The sequence below is a fragment of the Rhododendron vialii genome, chromosome 2a, assembly GCF_030253575.1.
Source record: "Rhododendron vialii isolate Sample 1 chromosome 2a, ASM3025357v1".
NCBI lineage: Eukaryota > Viridiplantae > Streptophyta > Magnoliopsida > Ericales > Ericaceae > Rhododendron > Rhododendron vialii.
This window is the reverse complement of record NC_080558.1, coordinates 44346764-44362703: the sequence shown is the minus strand read 5'-3', so window position 1 is coordinate 44362703 and position 15940 is coordinate 44346764. Positions and strand designations below refer to the sequence as shown.

The 15940-nt window shown below is 39.2% G+C and overlaps 3 protein-coding genes and 1 long non-coding RNA gene across 6 annotated transcripts in view; 2 read left to right on the top strand and 2 right to left on the bottom strand.

Moving 5' to 3' along the window:
- LOC131315652 (uncharacterized) overlaps positions 1–3841 on the bottom strand; it is a 37091-nt gene extending 33250 nt beyond the window's left edge. Inside the window, exon 1 of the mRNA XM_058344837.1 lies at positions 3759–3841. The gene's annotated coding sequence lies outside the window, so the exon portion shown is untranslated. The remainder of the gene's footprint in view (positions 1–3758) is intronic.
- On the bottom strand, positions 442–3761 carry LOC131315651 (uncharacterized). The gene is made up of 2 exons (XM_058344832.1): positions 3446–3761; positions 442–1290 (listed from the first exon to the last, which is right to left on the bottom strand). Exons 1-2 carry the CDS (start codon positions 3712–3714, stop codon positions 672–674), a joined length of 888 nt encoding a protein of 295 aa, XP_058200815.1. The 5' UTR covers positions 3715–3761; the 3' UTR covers positions 442–671.
- A 1469-nt stretch (positions 3842–5310) lies between the features above and the next one.
- LOC131315653 (uncharacterized) lies at positions 5311–10693 on the top strand. 3 transcript variants are annotated; one of them, XR_009196838.1, is made up of 3 exons: positions 5311–5901; positions 9447–9494; positions 9797–10693. It is a non-coding gene; the product is annotated as an uncharacterized LOC131315653 (long non-coding RNA). The 3 variants fall into 3 exon arrangements; XR_009196837.1 differs by having other exon boundaries at positions 9763–10693; XR_009196836.1 differs by having other exon boundaries at positions 9447–10693.
- A 2614-nt stretch (positions 10694–13307) lies between these two features.
- Positions 13308–15552, top strand: LOC131315644 (5-amino-6-(5-phospho-D-ribitylamino)uracil phosphatase, chloroplastic-like). The gene has a single exon (XM_058344822.1). The coding sequence runs from the start codon at positions 14199–14201 to the stop codon at positions 15330–15332; it is 1134 nt and encodes a 377-aa protein (XP_058200805.1). The 5' UTR covers positions 13308–14198; the 3' UTR covers positions 15333–15552.
- The last annotated feature ends 388 nt before the right edge of the window (positions 15553–15940 follow it).

Below are 15940 nucleotides of genomic sequence, written 5' to 3'. Positions count from 1 at the left end.
GATTTTAGTGTTCTCTCTCTAGAATACTTCTGCCGTTTCTTCCCTTTTTTTCCGGACGCCGATTGTGCCTATTTCACCGTTTCCCCGTTGGATCCTTTCTTGGCTGGATCCGATCTCGCGCATGCCTAATGGCAAGGCGGTTCCGGCTTCATGTGGCGGTTTTCGTTCGAGCGATTTGGTTCTCCAGCCGGTTCTTTTTGTTGGGGAACCTGTTTTGCTTAACGGCAAGGGGACCCTTGCGGCCTTTGTCTCGTTACCCCTCTTTTCTGGCCGGGCTGGCCTTGCCTCCGTTCAACAGCCTTCAAGTTATGTACTGGTGGAAGGTGCGAGCAAGTTAGTGGGGATCCGAGTTGGAGTATTTGAAAGATTTAGCTTAAGAAATATGTATCATTTTGGAGGTTTTTAGGGCCCACCATGTATATTTATCTTGGAGACTTGTAATTATTGGAGACAAATTTTATTTGAGACAATGTAAAAATTCAGGCCGTCACATAACCCAGGCTACATATCGAATAAAACCTGGTGATTCCTAGAGCTTTCATCCGAATTGAATCTATAGATTACAAAAAGGAAAATCCTCATCCTAGGCGCAGATAAATCAACCCATTCGCTCATAAAATTGAACGAGAACAGTTATTTTGCTCCTTTCTAGTCTCCTAAGTAGCTGAACATTATGGACAACATTGACCACCACATATGAGAAATGGGATTGCTAAATTCGTGAGGCTTCGGTTGTTGCCACGCTCACTGTGCTCAGCAATTTCCTTCAGACTCGTCCAAGGTTTCTTCTTCCGTTTTTTTGACGTGCCGGCAGATTTTTCTGCATCTAATGCAGCAGAATTACTCTCTGATTCAACTGCTTTCTTAGACCCCGATCTATTCCTTTTCCTTCTCTTTGCCTCCAACAAACTTGTACAAGTGCTGACTGAAGGCGTTGCTGGAGTCTCTGTCACAAGATCCTCTGTAGTCATTGCTGGCGAGGCAATCTCATCCGTCCTTTTAACCTCAGGGTTGCTCATTGCAGGTTTCTCTGAGTTGACAGACTTTAGGATGATTGCACGTGAAGATTTCGATTTCATGGGTTGTTTGGCCTTTGGAGGACATATCTCTTTCGTATGGCCTCGAGGAGTCCCTCTCTTCAGGTTTCGATGCGAGCAGAAGTGGCATGTGTAGACGACATTGTTTTGAGTGGAAATATTTGGCCTTTTGTGTCTACTACGCTTTGCTTTTGCTCTATTCTTTTCAATTTGAACAGTACAATTGTATCCAGGCTGAAGAATGCATTCGCACCTGCAAAATGACAGAAGAATTACTATACATCTGCTCTAGTCTTGAGAAACTCTCCCATGTACAACCTTCTGTTGACTAATATAAACTCTGGTTAGGGGAAAAAGGAGGTAGAACTTAGACATTCAAACTACGCCTTTCATTGCTATTGTGAAATGAGATTTTATAGACATACATCAGCATATTTCCAAATCATTAGTGCCAATCCAAAGCTTGTTTCTGATCAGATTTCACAAAAACTAGTTGGAAGTCCTTCATAACCACAATATGACATGTTCAACTAAGGAGAAGGGGCTCATAGTTGAATTTGCAACACAATCAGGTTCAGAACTGTGGCCATTAGGATACCATGACTGGTCATCTTACTTACCAAATAGTCTCATATTTGTGCCCACACAGCACTTCCCAAGGACGTACAGAGGTGAAAAGATATGTAGAAGGCACAAAAAGGTAAACAGATGCAACTAAGAGGAATCGATCAAACCAGGCAAAGAAAAGAAAAGAAGGAGAAGAAAGAAGAAGAAGATGCAGCCTAAGTATGGTAGACACTGTATGCAAAACTGTCCTCATTGCAGAATCTTCATATATCAACTAGTTGCAGCAAATTACAAGTTCTGCAACTGGTATTCCCCATCCAAAAATGTCCAAACAAAGAACCATAAAGCAAGGCATGTTGGAACGCTACCCAACTTTTTGTCTGACAACCATAAAGCAAGCCAGTGTTTGGAGGGTTTCTCATTGTGTTTTTGCTCCCTAGCTATGTGTGATTTTCTCTTTTCCAGGGGCTTTCACCTGTAGTTGATTCAGCAGGTCTTTTTCTCTGCTCCCTTCTGTTTGTAAGGGTTTGCCCTCTGATTTTTGTTTGTTTGCTCAATAGATGGTTTAATTACCAAAAAAAAGAGTTAAGAAGTTTAAGATTCAAACCTTATTCCCCAGTCCAAGCTTCATTAGAATGTTCATTGTATCAGGGTTTTTTTCCTGCACTTCTTGGACCCATTTTCTTCCTTTTCCTCCCTTGAGAGGAAAGAGAATAGAAACCGGAATAAGAAGGCAGCAAAGAAAATGAATGTTTGGCCCTTAGGCTCTTTTATCAAACCTTTAAAACTGCCAACAGGCAATCACAGAGCAATGCAAGCATACTAGCACGCTATGAAGCACCGACACCTCTAAAGGTCGAAGTATCGCAGTGTCAGGACACGGGGACAAGGGGACACCGCGGGACACCTCGGAGATACGTACGGGACACGCCACGTGGCGTGTCCCATAGTTTAATATTAAATTTTGAGGGGGACACGGCTGGGGACACGGCGGGACACTGCTGGGGACACCGATGGGGACACGGCAGGGGTCAAACTGTAATTTTTTTTTAAAATTTTGGGGGCCAAACTGAAATTTTTGAAAAATTTAGGGGTCAAACTGTAATTTTTTAAAAAAAAATTGGGACCAAATTATATATATTTTAAATTTCTGGGTGCTAAACTATAATTATTTATTTATTTATATATATAAATAAATAAATAAATATACACGTGGCGTGTCCCCTGCCGTGTCCGTGTCCCCATTTTTTTAGAATTCCCGTGTCCCGGTGTCGGTTTCGGTGTCCGTGTCCGTGTCCGTGTCCGTGTCGGTGCATCATAGCTAGCACGCATATCGAAGCCAATAACACATGCAGCAGGGCTGCTAAACGAACCAAGCCACCCAAGTTTGAGCTCGTGGCTTGTTAAAAGCTTGTCCACAAAATAAAAACAAAACAAAACTCGAACATATATTCTTATAGCTAAATGAACAAGCTACTACTTGGCTTATTTGGTTCGTTTGACTAATTGTTATGATGTATAAGAATTCAAACTACTTGAGATCAGTGAGTTCAGCTTGATTAAAACTTGTTTGAGATAGGCTTGTCTCATAAACAAGCTAAGCCGGAACATATTTTGAACCTCGTCAAGTTTTTCACACCATGCTTGAACAACAACCTGCTCAGGTCGTTTATCACCCCTGCACATACTACACTACACACACATACAAACTGTAACATACATACATACAAATAAATATATACACAAATACAAATATATACATAGAGAGAGAGAGAGAGAGAGAGAGAGAGAGAGAGAGAGAGAGAGAGAGAGAGAGAGAGAGAGAGAGAGAGAAACCGAACCTCTGGCAAGTAACCAACGATGGGTCAGGTGGTGCCCCCAACGCCTCACGAACAGCAGCCAATCTGTGCCCGAAAAAGGCACCCAAAGAAGGTATAGATGCTTCGCCGCTGGCCCAAACAGCAAGGTTTCGAAGGTGATCTAGTTTGAACATGGACTTGGGGTTCACACTGGTTTTCCTCTTCCCAATAGATTCCTCTCTCAGTGTCACTGAAGGCATCGATCCAGAAGGGAAATTGGGTGGCTTCTTGTTTGATCCTTTCTTCCTCATCTTTTCTCTCTCTGGATTTTTGGGTTGAGAATTTCGTCGAACACCTTAGCTTTGTTTGGTAACACTACCACTTTTCTGCTTCCTGTTTTCTATTTGTTGAAATCATTTTCAACTTTTGCCTAAAAAACAGTTGAAAGCGGAAAACATGATTGTGTCAACCTGTTTTAAACCCAATTGACGGGTAAGACTCCCCTATGAAAAGCTAAAGCTATCCAGTGAGCAACTCTATTAAACTTCCAAATTATTCCAACAGCTTACGGAGATCAACAGTCCAAAGAAAGCCAATAACTTTGGATATCTACTATGGACAAAGATAGTTGCTCCTCCTGCTAATCATGTGACTGATTTTGAAAAGTCACAGAGCCAAAACTGAGTCCCCTTAGAAGGATTCAAATAGATTAGCAGTTAAAGAATATCATCAAACATGAATTCAAGGATTTGGATTCCGAATCCAGCAGGCCTGTGAAAGGAACAACCCAAGCCAGCAATGAAGGGAAAAACAAGCACTACTTTACATCTCTTAATCCAGAGAAAGCATTAAGTAATCATCATATTAGATTCGACCCATCAAGTTTCATTTTTACAGAGATAATAAGGAAAACCAATCGTGCAGCCTTTACTATCAAAATACAGCACTTACAAAAAAAAAAAAAAAAAAACTTATCAGGTTGCCTTTCTTTCATGCAGTGAACACAAGGGCCAAGATTTCGCAGCCTCAAATGCTCAAATCAATGCCTTTTTTCATACAAGCACAAATGCAATAGTACTCACCGTACGTATTCCGGTGATCAGAATCCTTGGACGCCAAGCGTGGTCAAATACTAGTGATACTTCTCCGGAATCAAACTGCAGCAAGTCATATTAACAAATGATAGTAGAAATCATTAGCAGTAGATGAAAGGTCAACTACCCCAATTCAATCCCAATCTAAATGGTTTGATTCAGGCAAACTGGAAATTATAAATCTGCCCTAGTTATTATTGAAAAGAAGCTGATTTCACAGGGAATGAGAAATCAAAATAATAACTATGTAATAAATAGCACAAAAAGCTCAAATAACCAACAAAAAGGATGGATAAGTTGTTAGGGTTTACAAAATCGCATCTACTAACAGAGTTTTAATCACACAGAGAGAGAGAGAGAGAATCTTGTACGGAGTTCGTCAATCAAAATTTGATGGATCGAGGAGTATATATTTTGTCGAAATCGTGTTCCGGAAAGACGCTATCAGAAAGAATAAAAAACGTCCCAAAAACCAAGCAACGCGTGCGTACGAGTTTGGTACAGACCGGACTTCTCATCTTCAATCTGCGAAGTGTCAAAAAGAAGACCTCTCCCATTTTCTGGCAATTTTCAAACTTATTTTCGAATTAATTTGATGATCCGATTTGTCCAAATTGTATAACATGACAATTACGATGATTCTTGAAAGTATGAATTCAATCGAGTAACAATTGGTTATTATCCGAGAAGATATGTTGCGAAAAAAATTGAAAAAAAGTTAGCTCGCCACACTTGATTATAACCTTGTCAAACTAAACAAAGATGATCCTTCTTCTCCTACCTTTTCTTGCAATTTTACACCTTACTTCGAAATCAATTCGATGATCTGATTTGTCCACACTGTGGAACTTGTCAATTAGAATTATTCTGTATCACATCAATTCAATCTAATGCCTCTTGGAGTTTAATCGAAGAAGATATATCTCAAAAAAAAATTGATAAAAGTGAGCCGGATACACTTGATTACAACTTGAAAGGGCCTTTTGTTTTTTTCTTCTCCTTCTGGTCGTCGGGGTCCGTTATTACCGGGGCAAATCCGAAGTCGACCTTCGCCGCCGCCGATCCGAGTTCCGGTCACCGTTGCAAATCCAAGTCTAACTCGTCCACGCGGCCGAACCCGTTGCATTTAATCCAATTCCATGGCCGTATCGGTATTAGAAATTGATGGAAGGTATATCATGCCTCCCACGTGTTTTACATTTGGCTTATGAAAGAAAGTTGTTTCTGTGAAGTCTTGATTCGAAAATGAGCAGCACATTCTTTCATCTGAAGGTTTCTGGGTTCACGGATGAATGAGAAAGTTTTGCAGATGGTAGTAAAAAAAAGAGGGTAAAAAAGATTGCAGGCTTCAAACTTCCACGCGAGTCGAGGACCAAAATTCAATCCGAGGGGATACAAACCCAGGTAAAGGAAAAAATGTTTCAGCTGAAATTCGATTCTTATTGTAATCAAGGCATCATTTCATTTGTTTTCTCCTTTTTTTTGTTAATTAATCTGGTTAGTGAATCTTAGACCGGTTAAGTGAATCACCGGAAAAACGCTATCATCAGAAAGAATAAAAAACGTCCCAAACAACAAGCAACGCTTGTGTATGAAGCGCGAGTTTGGTACTGACCTGACTTCTCATCAGCAACGCCTGTATTCAGGCATCTTCTTCTCACACGAAAAGACAGGGCTCCGACGAAACTTACAGAGAACACCGAACTCGATTCTCCTAACATCTGATCAGGCATTAATTCAACTTCTTCAAACTATTTGGTAACGCTATTCTCTATATACTTGCTGCCCGCTCATTAACTGATGAAGAAATGTCTTGCTTACTTCACTCTGTAGTTATGGGCTTATGTGTTGTTATGTGCAGACATTGCCGCCTTTGGAACCGAAAACTCTGACTCAAGACTAGAACCGCTTGTTAGTTTCCTGTATAATAGCCTAGTATCCAAGCTCCTGAGCAAGCCCTGAAGAGAGCCCTCCACAGGGCTTTGAGAGTGGTGTTATAATGTCATAACTAGGATATTTTGCAAACTGGTTTCCACAAGTTGTTGTATTAAATGAGAGAAGTTAGTTAATTGTCTTGTTCTTTTAATTGAATGTGATGGTCCATTGTCCTTAGTTGCTTTACTTTGGTTTGTGTTTGAGACTGGAATTGTTCATTGACTACTTCTATAGGAAATTAGGAATCTCTTCAATCCGTTGCTATAAATGGTGAACCTTCATTTACCTTCTAGGCTTTGTTTGGATAGATATGCATTTCAAATAAATGGATTTGACATTATTATACCATTGATGGATAGCTCAAATATGGATATCAACATTGAGATTAGGAGGTATATCATCGCACGTTTCCTGGTGGAAAATCGATTTCAGCAATAACTATTAATAGGAGTGATTGAAATCCTCCATCTTGATGATTGTAACAATACAAGGAGCATATGTTCTGCCTCTGGTCCAGCTTCTACTCTTGTTTCATATGATTGGTAGAACCCAAACATGAAATCTCTTCATTTGAATTCCATGTCTATCCATACTGAGCCTTAAATTTCCTTTTGTCTGACAGTTGCAGATGTTATGCTATGGACGAGAAAGCTCTTACAGTGGAGATTCTGTAAGCAACTCTTGCTGTTTGGTTGGTGTTTGAGATATCTGGCTATGCCCTTCTATCACTTGTCTATAGTGTTCTTTTCCTCCGGGCTTATTCTGCAGAAATTCTGAATCGGTAACCTTCAATGATTTCTGATGTTTTTACGCTTCTTTCCATAGTAAGATAATGGTGTTTGTCAACCCTAAGGTATCCAAGTATAGTTATTTACAGTAACCGGTTATGGGCTCCTGCACTGTCGTTTCGAATCGTGCTTGACCTTATTCTTAACTGCAGTCTTGGGGGTACTCATATTTTGACATGTGATCAGCTTGCATCACTGAGGACATCTCAGAGCCACTAGCCAAAGAAATAGCAATGACCAGGAGTCCTTGTACCAGGTCCATTGTCTTCCGACACAGCTAAATCACGTCTCTTGCTCTCAATTCTGCAGCTTTTGAAAGAAAGCAATGGCTGCGGCACAAAACCTTATTGGAAACCAACACATATAGGCCAAGGGTCAGGTTTGCTGTACAACAGAGGCTGAGTAATGAAGACAGGTTGAGGGGCTCGGGAATGATGCTTGATTATTGTTGTTGCTTGTGCAGAAATGATGTAGAAACTCATAACCATCTCTCTTTTGAATGCTCTTATTCCTTAACCATTTGAAAGAGTTTGATGTCCAGAAACATGGTTCGAGGGGTGCCTTGGAAAATGGTGAACATTTTAGAATGGTTCAGCTCTGATGTCAAGGGCAAGGGCCTCAAAAGTATTAGTCTCAGTTGCTCTTTGGCTGCTGCAGTTTATAGCTTGGGGAGGAAAAGAAATCCTCGCGTATTTCAAGGCAAATCAACTGAACAATCTCAACTTCTTGACTTGTTCGGATAATAACTTGTAAAAAATGTATGACACTCAATATTAGCTCGTGTTCACTTCGATAAAAACTTATTTGAGTTTGGCTCATCTAATTAACAAATCAAGCTAGTTTGGCTTATGAAAGAAAATTGTTTCTGTGAAGCTTGATTCGAAAATGAGCAGCACATTCTTTCATCTGAAGGTTTCTGGGTTCACGGATGAATGATAAAGTTTTGCAGATGGTAGTAAAAAAAAAGAGGGTAAAAAAGATTGCAAGCTTCAAACTTCCACGCGAGCCGAGGACCAAAATTCAATCCGAGGCGATACAAACCCAGGTAAAGGAAAAAATGTTTCAGCTGAAATTAGATTCTTATTATAATCAAGGCATTATTTCATGTTTTTCTCCTTTTTTTGTTAATTAATCTGGTTAGTGAATCTTAGACCGGTTAAGTGAATCACCGGAAAAACGCTATCATCAGAAAGAATAAAAAACGTCCCAAACAACAAGCAACGCTTGCGCACGAAGCGCGAGTTTGGTACTGACCTGACTTCTCATCAACAACGCCTGTGATTCAGGCATCTTCTTCTCACACGAAAAGACAGGGCTCCGACAAAACTTACAGAGAACACCGAACTCGATTCTCCTAACATCTGATCAGGCATTAATTCAACTTCTTCAAACTATTTGGTAACGCTATTCTCTATATACTTGCTGCCCGCCCATTAACTGTTTGATGAAATGTCTTGCTTACTTCACTCTGTAGTTATGGGCTTATGTGGTGTTATGTGCAGACATTGCGGCCATTGGAACAGAAAACTCTGACTCAAGACTAGAACCACTTCTTGTTAGTTTCCCATATAATAGCCTAGTATCCAAGCTCCTGAGCAATCCCTGAAGAGAGCCCTCCACAGGGCTTTGAGAGTGGTGTTATATTGTCATAAGCAGGATATTTTGCAAACTGGTTTCCACAAGTTGTTGTATTAAATGAGAAAAGTTAGTTTATTGTCTTGTTCTTTTAATTGAATGTGAGGGTCCATTGAGTAGTGGATTATGGAACAGAATTGTCCTTAGTTGCTTTAGTTTGGTTTGTGTTTGAGACTGGAATTGTTCAGTGACTACTTCTATAGGACATTAGGAATCTCTTCAATCCGTTGCTATTAATGGTGGACCTTCATTTACCTTCTAGGATTTGTTTGGATAGATGTGCATTTCAAATAAATGGATTTGACATTATTATACAGTTGATGGATAGCTCAAATATGGATATCAACATTGAGATTAGGAGGTATACCATCGAACGTTTCCTAGTGGAAAATCGATTTCAGCAATAACTATTAATAGGAGTGATTGAAGTCCGCCGGCTTGACGATTGTAACAATACAAGGAGCATATGTTCTGCCTCTGGTCCATCTTCTACTCTTGTTTCGTATGATTGATTGAACCCGAACATAAAATCTCTTCATTTGAACTCCATGTCTATCCATACAGAGCCTTAAGTTTCCTTTTGTCTAACAGTTGCAGACGTGATGCTATGGACGAGAAAGCTCTTACAGTGGAGATTCTGTAAGTAACTCTTGCTGTTTGGTTGGTGTTTGATATATCTGGCTATGCCCTTCTATCACTTGTCTAGTGTTCGTTTCCTCTGGGCTTATTCTGCAGAAATTCTGAATTGGTAACCTTCAATAATTTCTGATGTTTTTATGCTTCTTTTCCGTAGTAAGATGATGGTGTTTGTCAACCTTAAGGTATCCAACTATAGTTATTTACAGTACCGGTTATGGGCTCCTGCACTGTTGTTTCGAATCATTCTTGACCTTATTCTTAACTGCAGTCTTTTGGGTACTCGTATTTTGACATGTGATCAGCTTGCATCACTGAGGACATCTCAGAGCCACTAGCCAAAGAAATAGCAATGACTAGGAGTCCTTATACCAGGTGTTCCAGGTCCATTGTCTTCCGACAAAGCTAAATCGCGTCTCTTGCTCTCAATTCTGCAGCTTTTGAAAGAAAGCTATGGCTGAGGCACCAACCTTATTGGAAACCAACACATATAGGCTAAGGGTCAGGTTTGTTGTACAACAGAGGCTGAGTAATAAAGACAGGTTGAGGGGCTCGGGAATGATGCTTGATTATTGTTGTTGCTTGTGCAGAAATGATGTAGAAACACTCGATCATAGCCATCTCTCTTTTGAATGCTCTTATTCCTGATCCATTTGAAAGAGTTTGATGTCCAGAAACATGGGTCGAGGCATGCCTTGGAAAATGGTGAACATTTTTGAATGGTTCAGCTTTGATGTCAAGGGCAAGGGCCTCAAAAGTATTTAGTCTTCAGTTGCTCTTTGGCTGCTGCAGTTTATAGCTTTTGGAGGGAAAGAAATCGTAGCGTATTTCAAGGCAAATTAACTGAACAATCTCAGCTCTTGCTCAGAATTTCCAATGAAGTTAGGGATTTGCCGAACTTTCTTTTCTCTCTTAATAATGGGTTTTTACTTCCCGTAAGCTCTTATCCAATACCCATCAGGCCATCATTGAAATAGTGTTTGGCTAACTCAATTGACCATGACTGCAAATAATGCAAAATACTTTCTGGGTCTATCTCATCCAATGCACCTTTTTCGTCTTCCTGGGTTCTTGTGATTGGATCTAAAGTAATGGTTTTCGATTGGCACTAACTGAAATTAACTTCCTTTCTATGATATTACTCGGTACGTCTTTACTATATAGAGTAAATTTTTAAGGAAAAGATCAAACAATTTTCAACTGGGATGTATATATATAATTGTTGATCGTTAGCTTAAATATATAGTTCAACTCGATGTTCATATCCCTTCGATAGAGACAGAGTCTTCGTTTGATTGATCTAGAGAGACAGTCTTTGTTTAATAGATCTGGTTGAATAAGGCAGTTGAAATTAAAGAATTAATTGAGATTGGAGAATGGTTTCTTATCCAAAACGCATCGTTATAATAGTTAATGCGGCTACCGAGGTGGTAGCTCAGTTGGGGGATCATCACCCCCCCTTATCGCTGGGGAGAGTTTGAGTGTCCGCGGGTACTTGAACCTCGTTTGTGGATCAAAGGGAGGGATCTTTCACCAACTGTACACTAAGTGGTGTCGTGGTGATGGCCCGTTTTCACGAACGGTAGCTATGGTTCGAACCAGACATTCTATTGGCGGATAGAAAGCCCCTATGACCACACCCCAAAGAGGTTACTACGCTAGTTGTCCTCCTCACCCTTTTTTTATTATAAAAAAAAGAAGAAGAAAGATTGACAATGACTGCAAATAATGCAACATACTTTCTGTGTGTACAGCATCCAACTGCACCTTTTTCTTCTTCCTTGATTCTTGTAAATTGTAACTGGATATAAGCAATTGTTTTTTATCGGCGGCACTAAATTAATTAACTGCCTCTGTATAACTGCAAGGGGTTTTTGGTCAAGTGCATATAAAAAAATTATGATGTCGCATGTTTGAATTTCACATAGATTAAATAATCCAATCCTTGAGGTCACTAGAGAATTTACTCGGTTGGTAACTTCATAACTCTAGAATTAGTCGAGGTACGTGCAAGCGGACCTAGACATTCAGTTATACAAAAAAAAGAGGAAAGAAAATGCAAGTAATAGCCCAATATAGGCTGTCAAAATGACAAAAACACAATTCTCTATTTGTTAAAGTGCTTTAAAAAGTGTATCGAAAACTATATTGTTTTGTATTTTTCTTGCCTTATTGACAACTCACTTGTCGATAGCATAACCGATTAAAAAACTCTTCTTCGGTATATTCTATAGCTTTTTTCGGTAATCTATTTATAAAACGCACCTCAACACTCAACAGTGGCGTGCAAGTACCAACAAGACCAATCGATTTGATGGGTATCATAGAAGAGGTGTTTCACCTTATTATTTGTGTTTTTTAGAAGGTTCAATTTCAATTTCTCACATTTGTTTGAATGTATCTTTCCCCATATTATTTGCTCACTTAAACTCTGCGCACCGATACTATTCACATTTATTGTATGTAAATATGTGACGTGCAAATTTGATTTAGGCAAATTGAAAATATAGTTGCATTGGGGCACTTCAAAACATGGAAAAAAAAGAAGGGGACGGGGGATTCTTTTAGAGTCAAAGATATTAAATGAGGGTTTCAATTTCAATATTTGGATTTCATTTGCTAAATACTCTTTGAATAAAACCATTTAATAATGAATTATAGTTTACTACCTCCTTCTTATATTCTTTTATTTTTTCCCATTATTCAAACAATCTAATATAAGTTAATATCTATTTTCGCATTATACTCTATGTGTTAGGCGGTACCAAGGTTGGAGTGAAAGACATCAACTGTCTTGTAGTTCGACGATTAGTTTGGTTCAGTCCAAAATATTTATAATGAATTATATATTGTAAGTGCCGTTAAACTTACATCAATCCAACTTCTTACTTTTGTAAAAAAAAAGGAAAATAAAACATGGAATGCCGTTCACATTTCACGGAGGAGATGATGGCGGTGTATTTAATTTCGGGGGGGGGGGGGGCGCAATATGAAAATGCATTTAGTCAAATCTAGAGGGGAGATCCTACGTACATACACACAATTGGTTCGGTGCACCCCATTTGATTGATAGGAAAACAGAAGAAAGTAATTTCGTGTATGATTTTTAAAACAATTTTTTTATTTTTTATTTTTGCTAAGATGATCAAAAATTTGTAACCGAAGTGTTTTCGTTTTTTCGGTTTGAAAAGCGACAAGACTTTTGGTAATGAATCACTACTAATTAGGAACAAAAGGAGTTTATCTTGAGGCTATTTACTTATAAGAGTTTGCAATAAACTATAAATATATCTATCTCAACTTTAATGAGTTAGAATAAAAGTTTGAATTATTAAACTAAATGTACTATTAATGTAATGTATATGTTGTTATAAAATTAAAAAAAATATCTTTGAATTAAATGCCTTTTCTTCGAATGTGATTTTTACATTTTTTTAATAAGAAAAAAGGTTAAATTTAACTTAAAAATAATACAGCTTTTAAAACTGAAAACTTATTATTCACAATTCAATCTATATTATAAAGCGCAAGTGAGTTTTTACTATTCACCAATTTATAAGTAAAATGTGTGTTTCTTTTGAGTCACAGGAAGGTAGGAATAATTATTTGATAATTTTGAGACACTATCATGTGATGTTATAAAATTTCTATCCACCACATATTTTCGCAGAGCCAATACTTATGTGTGGTGAATAAGGATTTTGTTGAATAATGTGGCAGTGCTCCAAGATTGCCAAATTTATTTTTCACCGAAAGGGTGGGTACTGAGGCCAAAATGGTGTTCATTTAGAAGCTTCCCAAACCAGACCATGAAGAAACCACATCACGGACACGTGTACTCGATCCCTGTTGCCTTCGCCGGCAAGCGTGGTCATAAAGGCTGCCTCATTCATTCTCTCTCTCTCTCTCTCTCCTCCTATAAACCACATACAAATTTCTTCTTACAAGAATTTAATTGTTGCGTCTCCCTTTGCTTTACAAAATAATTGTTGTCCTCAATCTTCAACCAACGGTTGGTTTCACCCCCAGGTTATTCCTCATATACTTCCATTTTCTCTCTCTGTAAATACATAAATAAAGATTCTATTTGGAAATTGCCCCCAAATTTCAGATTTCGATCTGTTTGTAAGTTCTGCTGCTTTTTCGATTTCCTGAAATTTGGTGGGTATTAGCTGTAAAGATTATTTGTATCATCTTTCTGCCTTCTTTTTGGTTGAATTTAGCATTTGGGGTTGAAAAAGGTTCCAGCTTTGTTGTTCGTTATTTGTGGATTTGGCTTAATTTGGGCGTTGGATGGATGCTTTGAGCTGATACTTTGATGGATTTTCAATAAAGTTGGGATTTTTCTGCTGGCCTTTCGTGGATTAACAGTATTCTCAGATAGAGATGGATCTCTAGGTTTAGGATTGCGATTCTTTGTTGCACTTAGGTGCCTATTTGGAAAATTGAAACTTTGGTTTGTAAATCTCCAGCTGGGTAGGATATATTGGGGTGAAAGCGGGCCTAGTTTGGTTGATTTTGAGGCTTTAATTCACTAGTTTTTGTGTAATTTTGTGGCACAAGTGAGGGAATTCGTGGGGCTAGGGTTTTGAATCCTCAATTGGGTAAGATTCTGAATTTGCTTCACTAAAAAAGGACTTCTTTTACATCAAAGTAGGTTTTTAAGGTAGATCAGCATTTGGGTTCAGCTGTTTTTAGTTGGTAAAGATGGTGGAGTCAATTGCTGCAACATCCCTTTTGGGTCACCGGCCCGTTTGTGGGAGATATCATTCCAGTGGTTTCTCAAGCACTAGGAAGCTATTCGGTGTGGGTCGGATTCCTGTACCAGATTTTATCGGTGGAAAGGTTGTTCGGACAAATTTTCGGAGGTTGGGAGTTAAAGCAATTAAGGCCCAAGCAATGGAACTGACTAAGGAGGTATATTCCAGTAGAAAAGAAGAGAGAACAATTAGGGGTTTTCAGGACGGGTTTGATATTGATGCGGATCGAAAACCAGGTTTGTGGCCACCGGAGAACAAGGCTGATAAACCTTCACTTCATAACCCCTTGCTCCGACAAGAAAGGATGGGTTGTGGGTGGTTAGGTGCCATATTCGAATGGGAAGGAGTCCTAATTGAAGATAATCCTGATCTTGAAAATCAAGCCTGGATAACTCTTTCTGAGGAAGAAGGACAATCCCCTCTCCTTGGTTACACGCTTCGTAGAATAGAAGGCATGAAAAATGAACAAGCCATTTCCGAAGTCTTCTGCTGGTCGAGAGACCCAGCAGAAGTCAAAAGACTGGCTTCTAGAAAAGAAGAGATTTACCAAGCATTACAAGGCGGGATATATACATTCCGATCCGGGTCTCACGAGTTTGTCAATGTTTTGATGCATTACAAGATACCCATGGCATTGGTTGCCACCCGTCCAAGAAAAACGCTTGAGAGAGCAATTGGAGAAATTGGTATCAAAGGTGTATTTACAGTAATCGTCACGGCTGAGGACGTTCACAGGGGGAAGCCTGATCCGGAGATGTTTTTGTATGCGTCGCAGCAGCTGAATTTCATTCCAGAGCGGTGTATTGTTTTCGGAAACTCTAACCTGACGGTGGAGGCTGCTCATGACGCACGAATGAAGTGTGTGGCGGTTGCTAGCAACCATCCAGTGTATGAACTTGGGGCCGCCGACTTGGTTGTGAGTCGTTTGGATGAGCTTTCGGTGGTTGATTTAAAGAATTTAGCTGATATTGAGATGGCTGAGTTTGGGTCCAGTGAGCCGGAGTTGGAGATGGAGACGGAGGAAGATGACGATGAGTCGTACTCAGCTTCGTCCACGGCAGCTGGTGATGATTTCTGGTAACCTCTCTCCATATGTACAGGATGTTGTGCTTTGTAGCTTCATCTAATTCTTGATTATGGAACATTGATACTTGGGATCATATGAATGTATAAGAAATAGGGATATTCGAAAATCAACAAAAAGAGAGGAAAGAAAAAGGTGGTCGACATTGGACCATCACCTCACTGTTCTCTTATAATTGTTATCTTCGGAAGAAATGTATGTACATATATTTGGGACATGCTCATTGTGTTTTCTCCTTTCTCTTTTAACTTGATTCCACGTTATGAATTGTGATATCAGAAATTTGATGTAACAGTGCGGATATTTGCTATAAACTGGTATAGATAATGAATATTCTCTGGGCATAAATTTTGATGACTTATTATGTTAAACAACAATTGCTTTCGAGTGTTCTGTACCGAGAGGGGTTTAAAATTATAACCTCCATATGTGTTTAACAATTGCTTTCAAGTGTTCTGATACCAAGAGGGGTTTAAAGTTATAACCTCCATATGTAGCGAAAATGCTACACAACAAACTGTTGTGGCTTGATGCCCCCTAGGCATGCAGTGTTTGTTAGAAGTTGTGAGCTTTTGACGGCGTGTAGACAACACAATTTAAGTTGT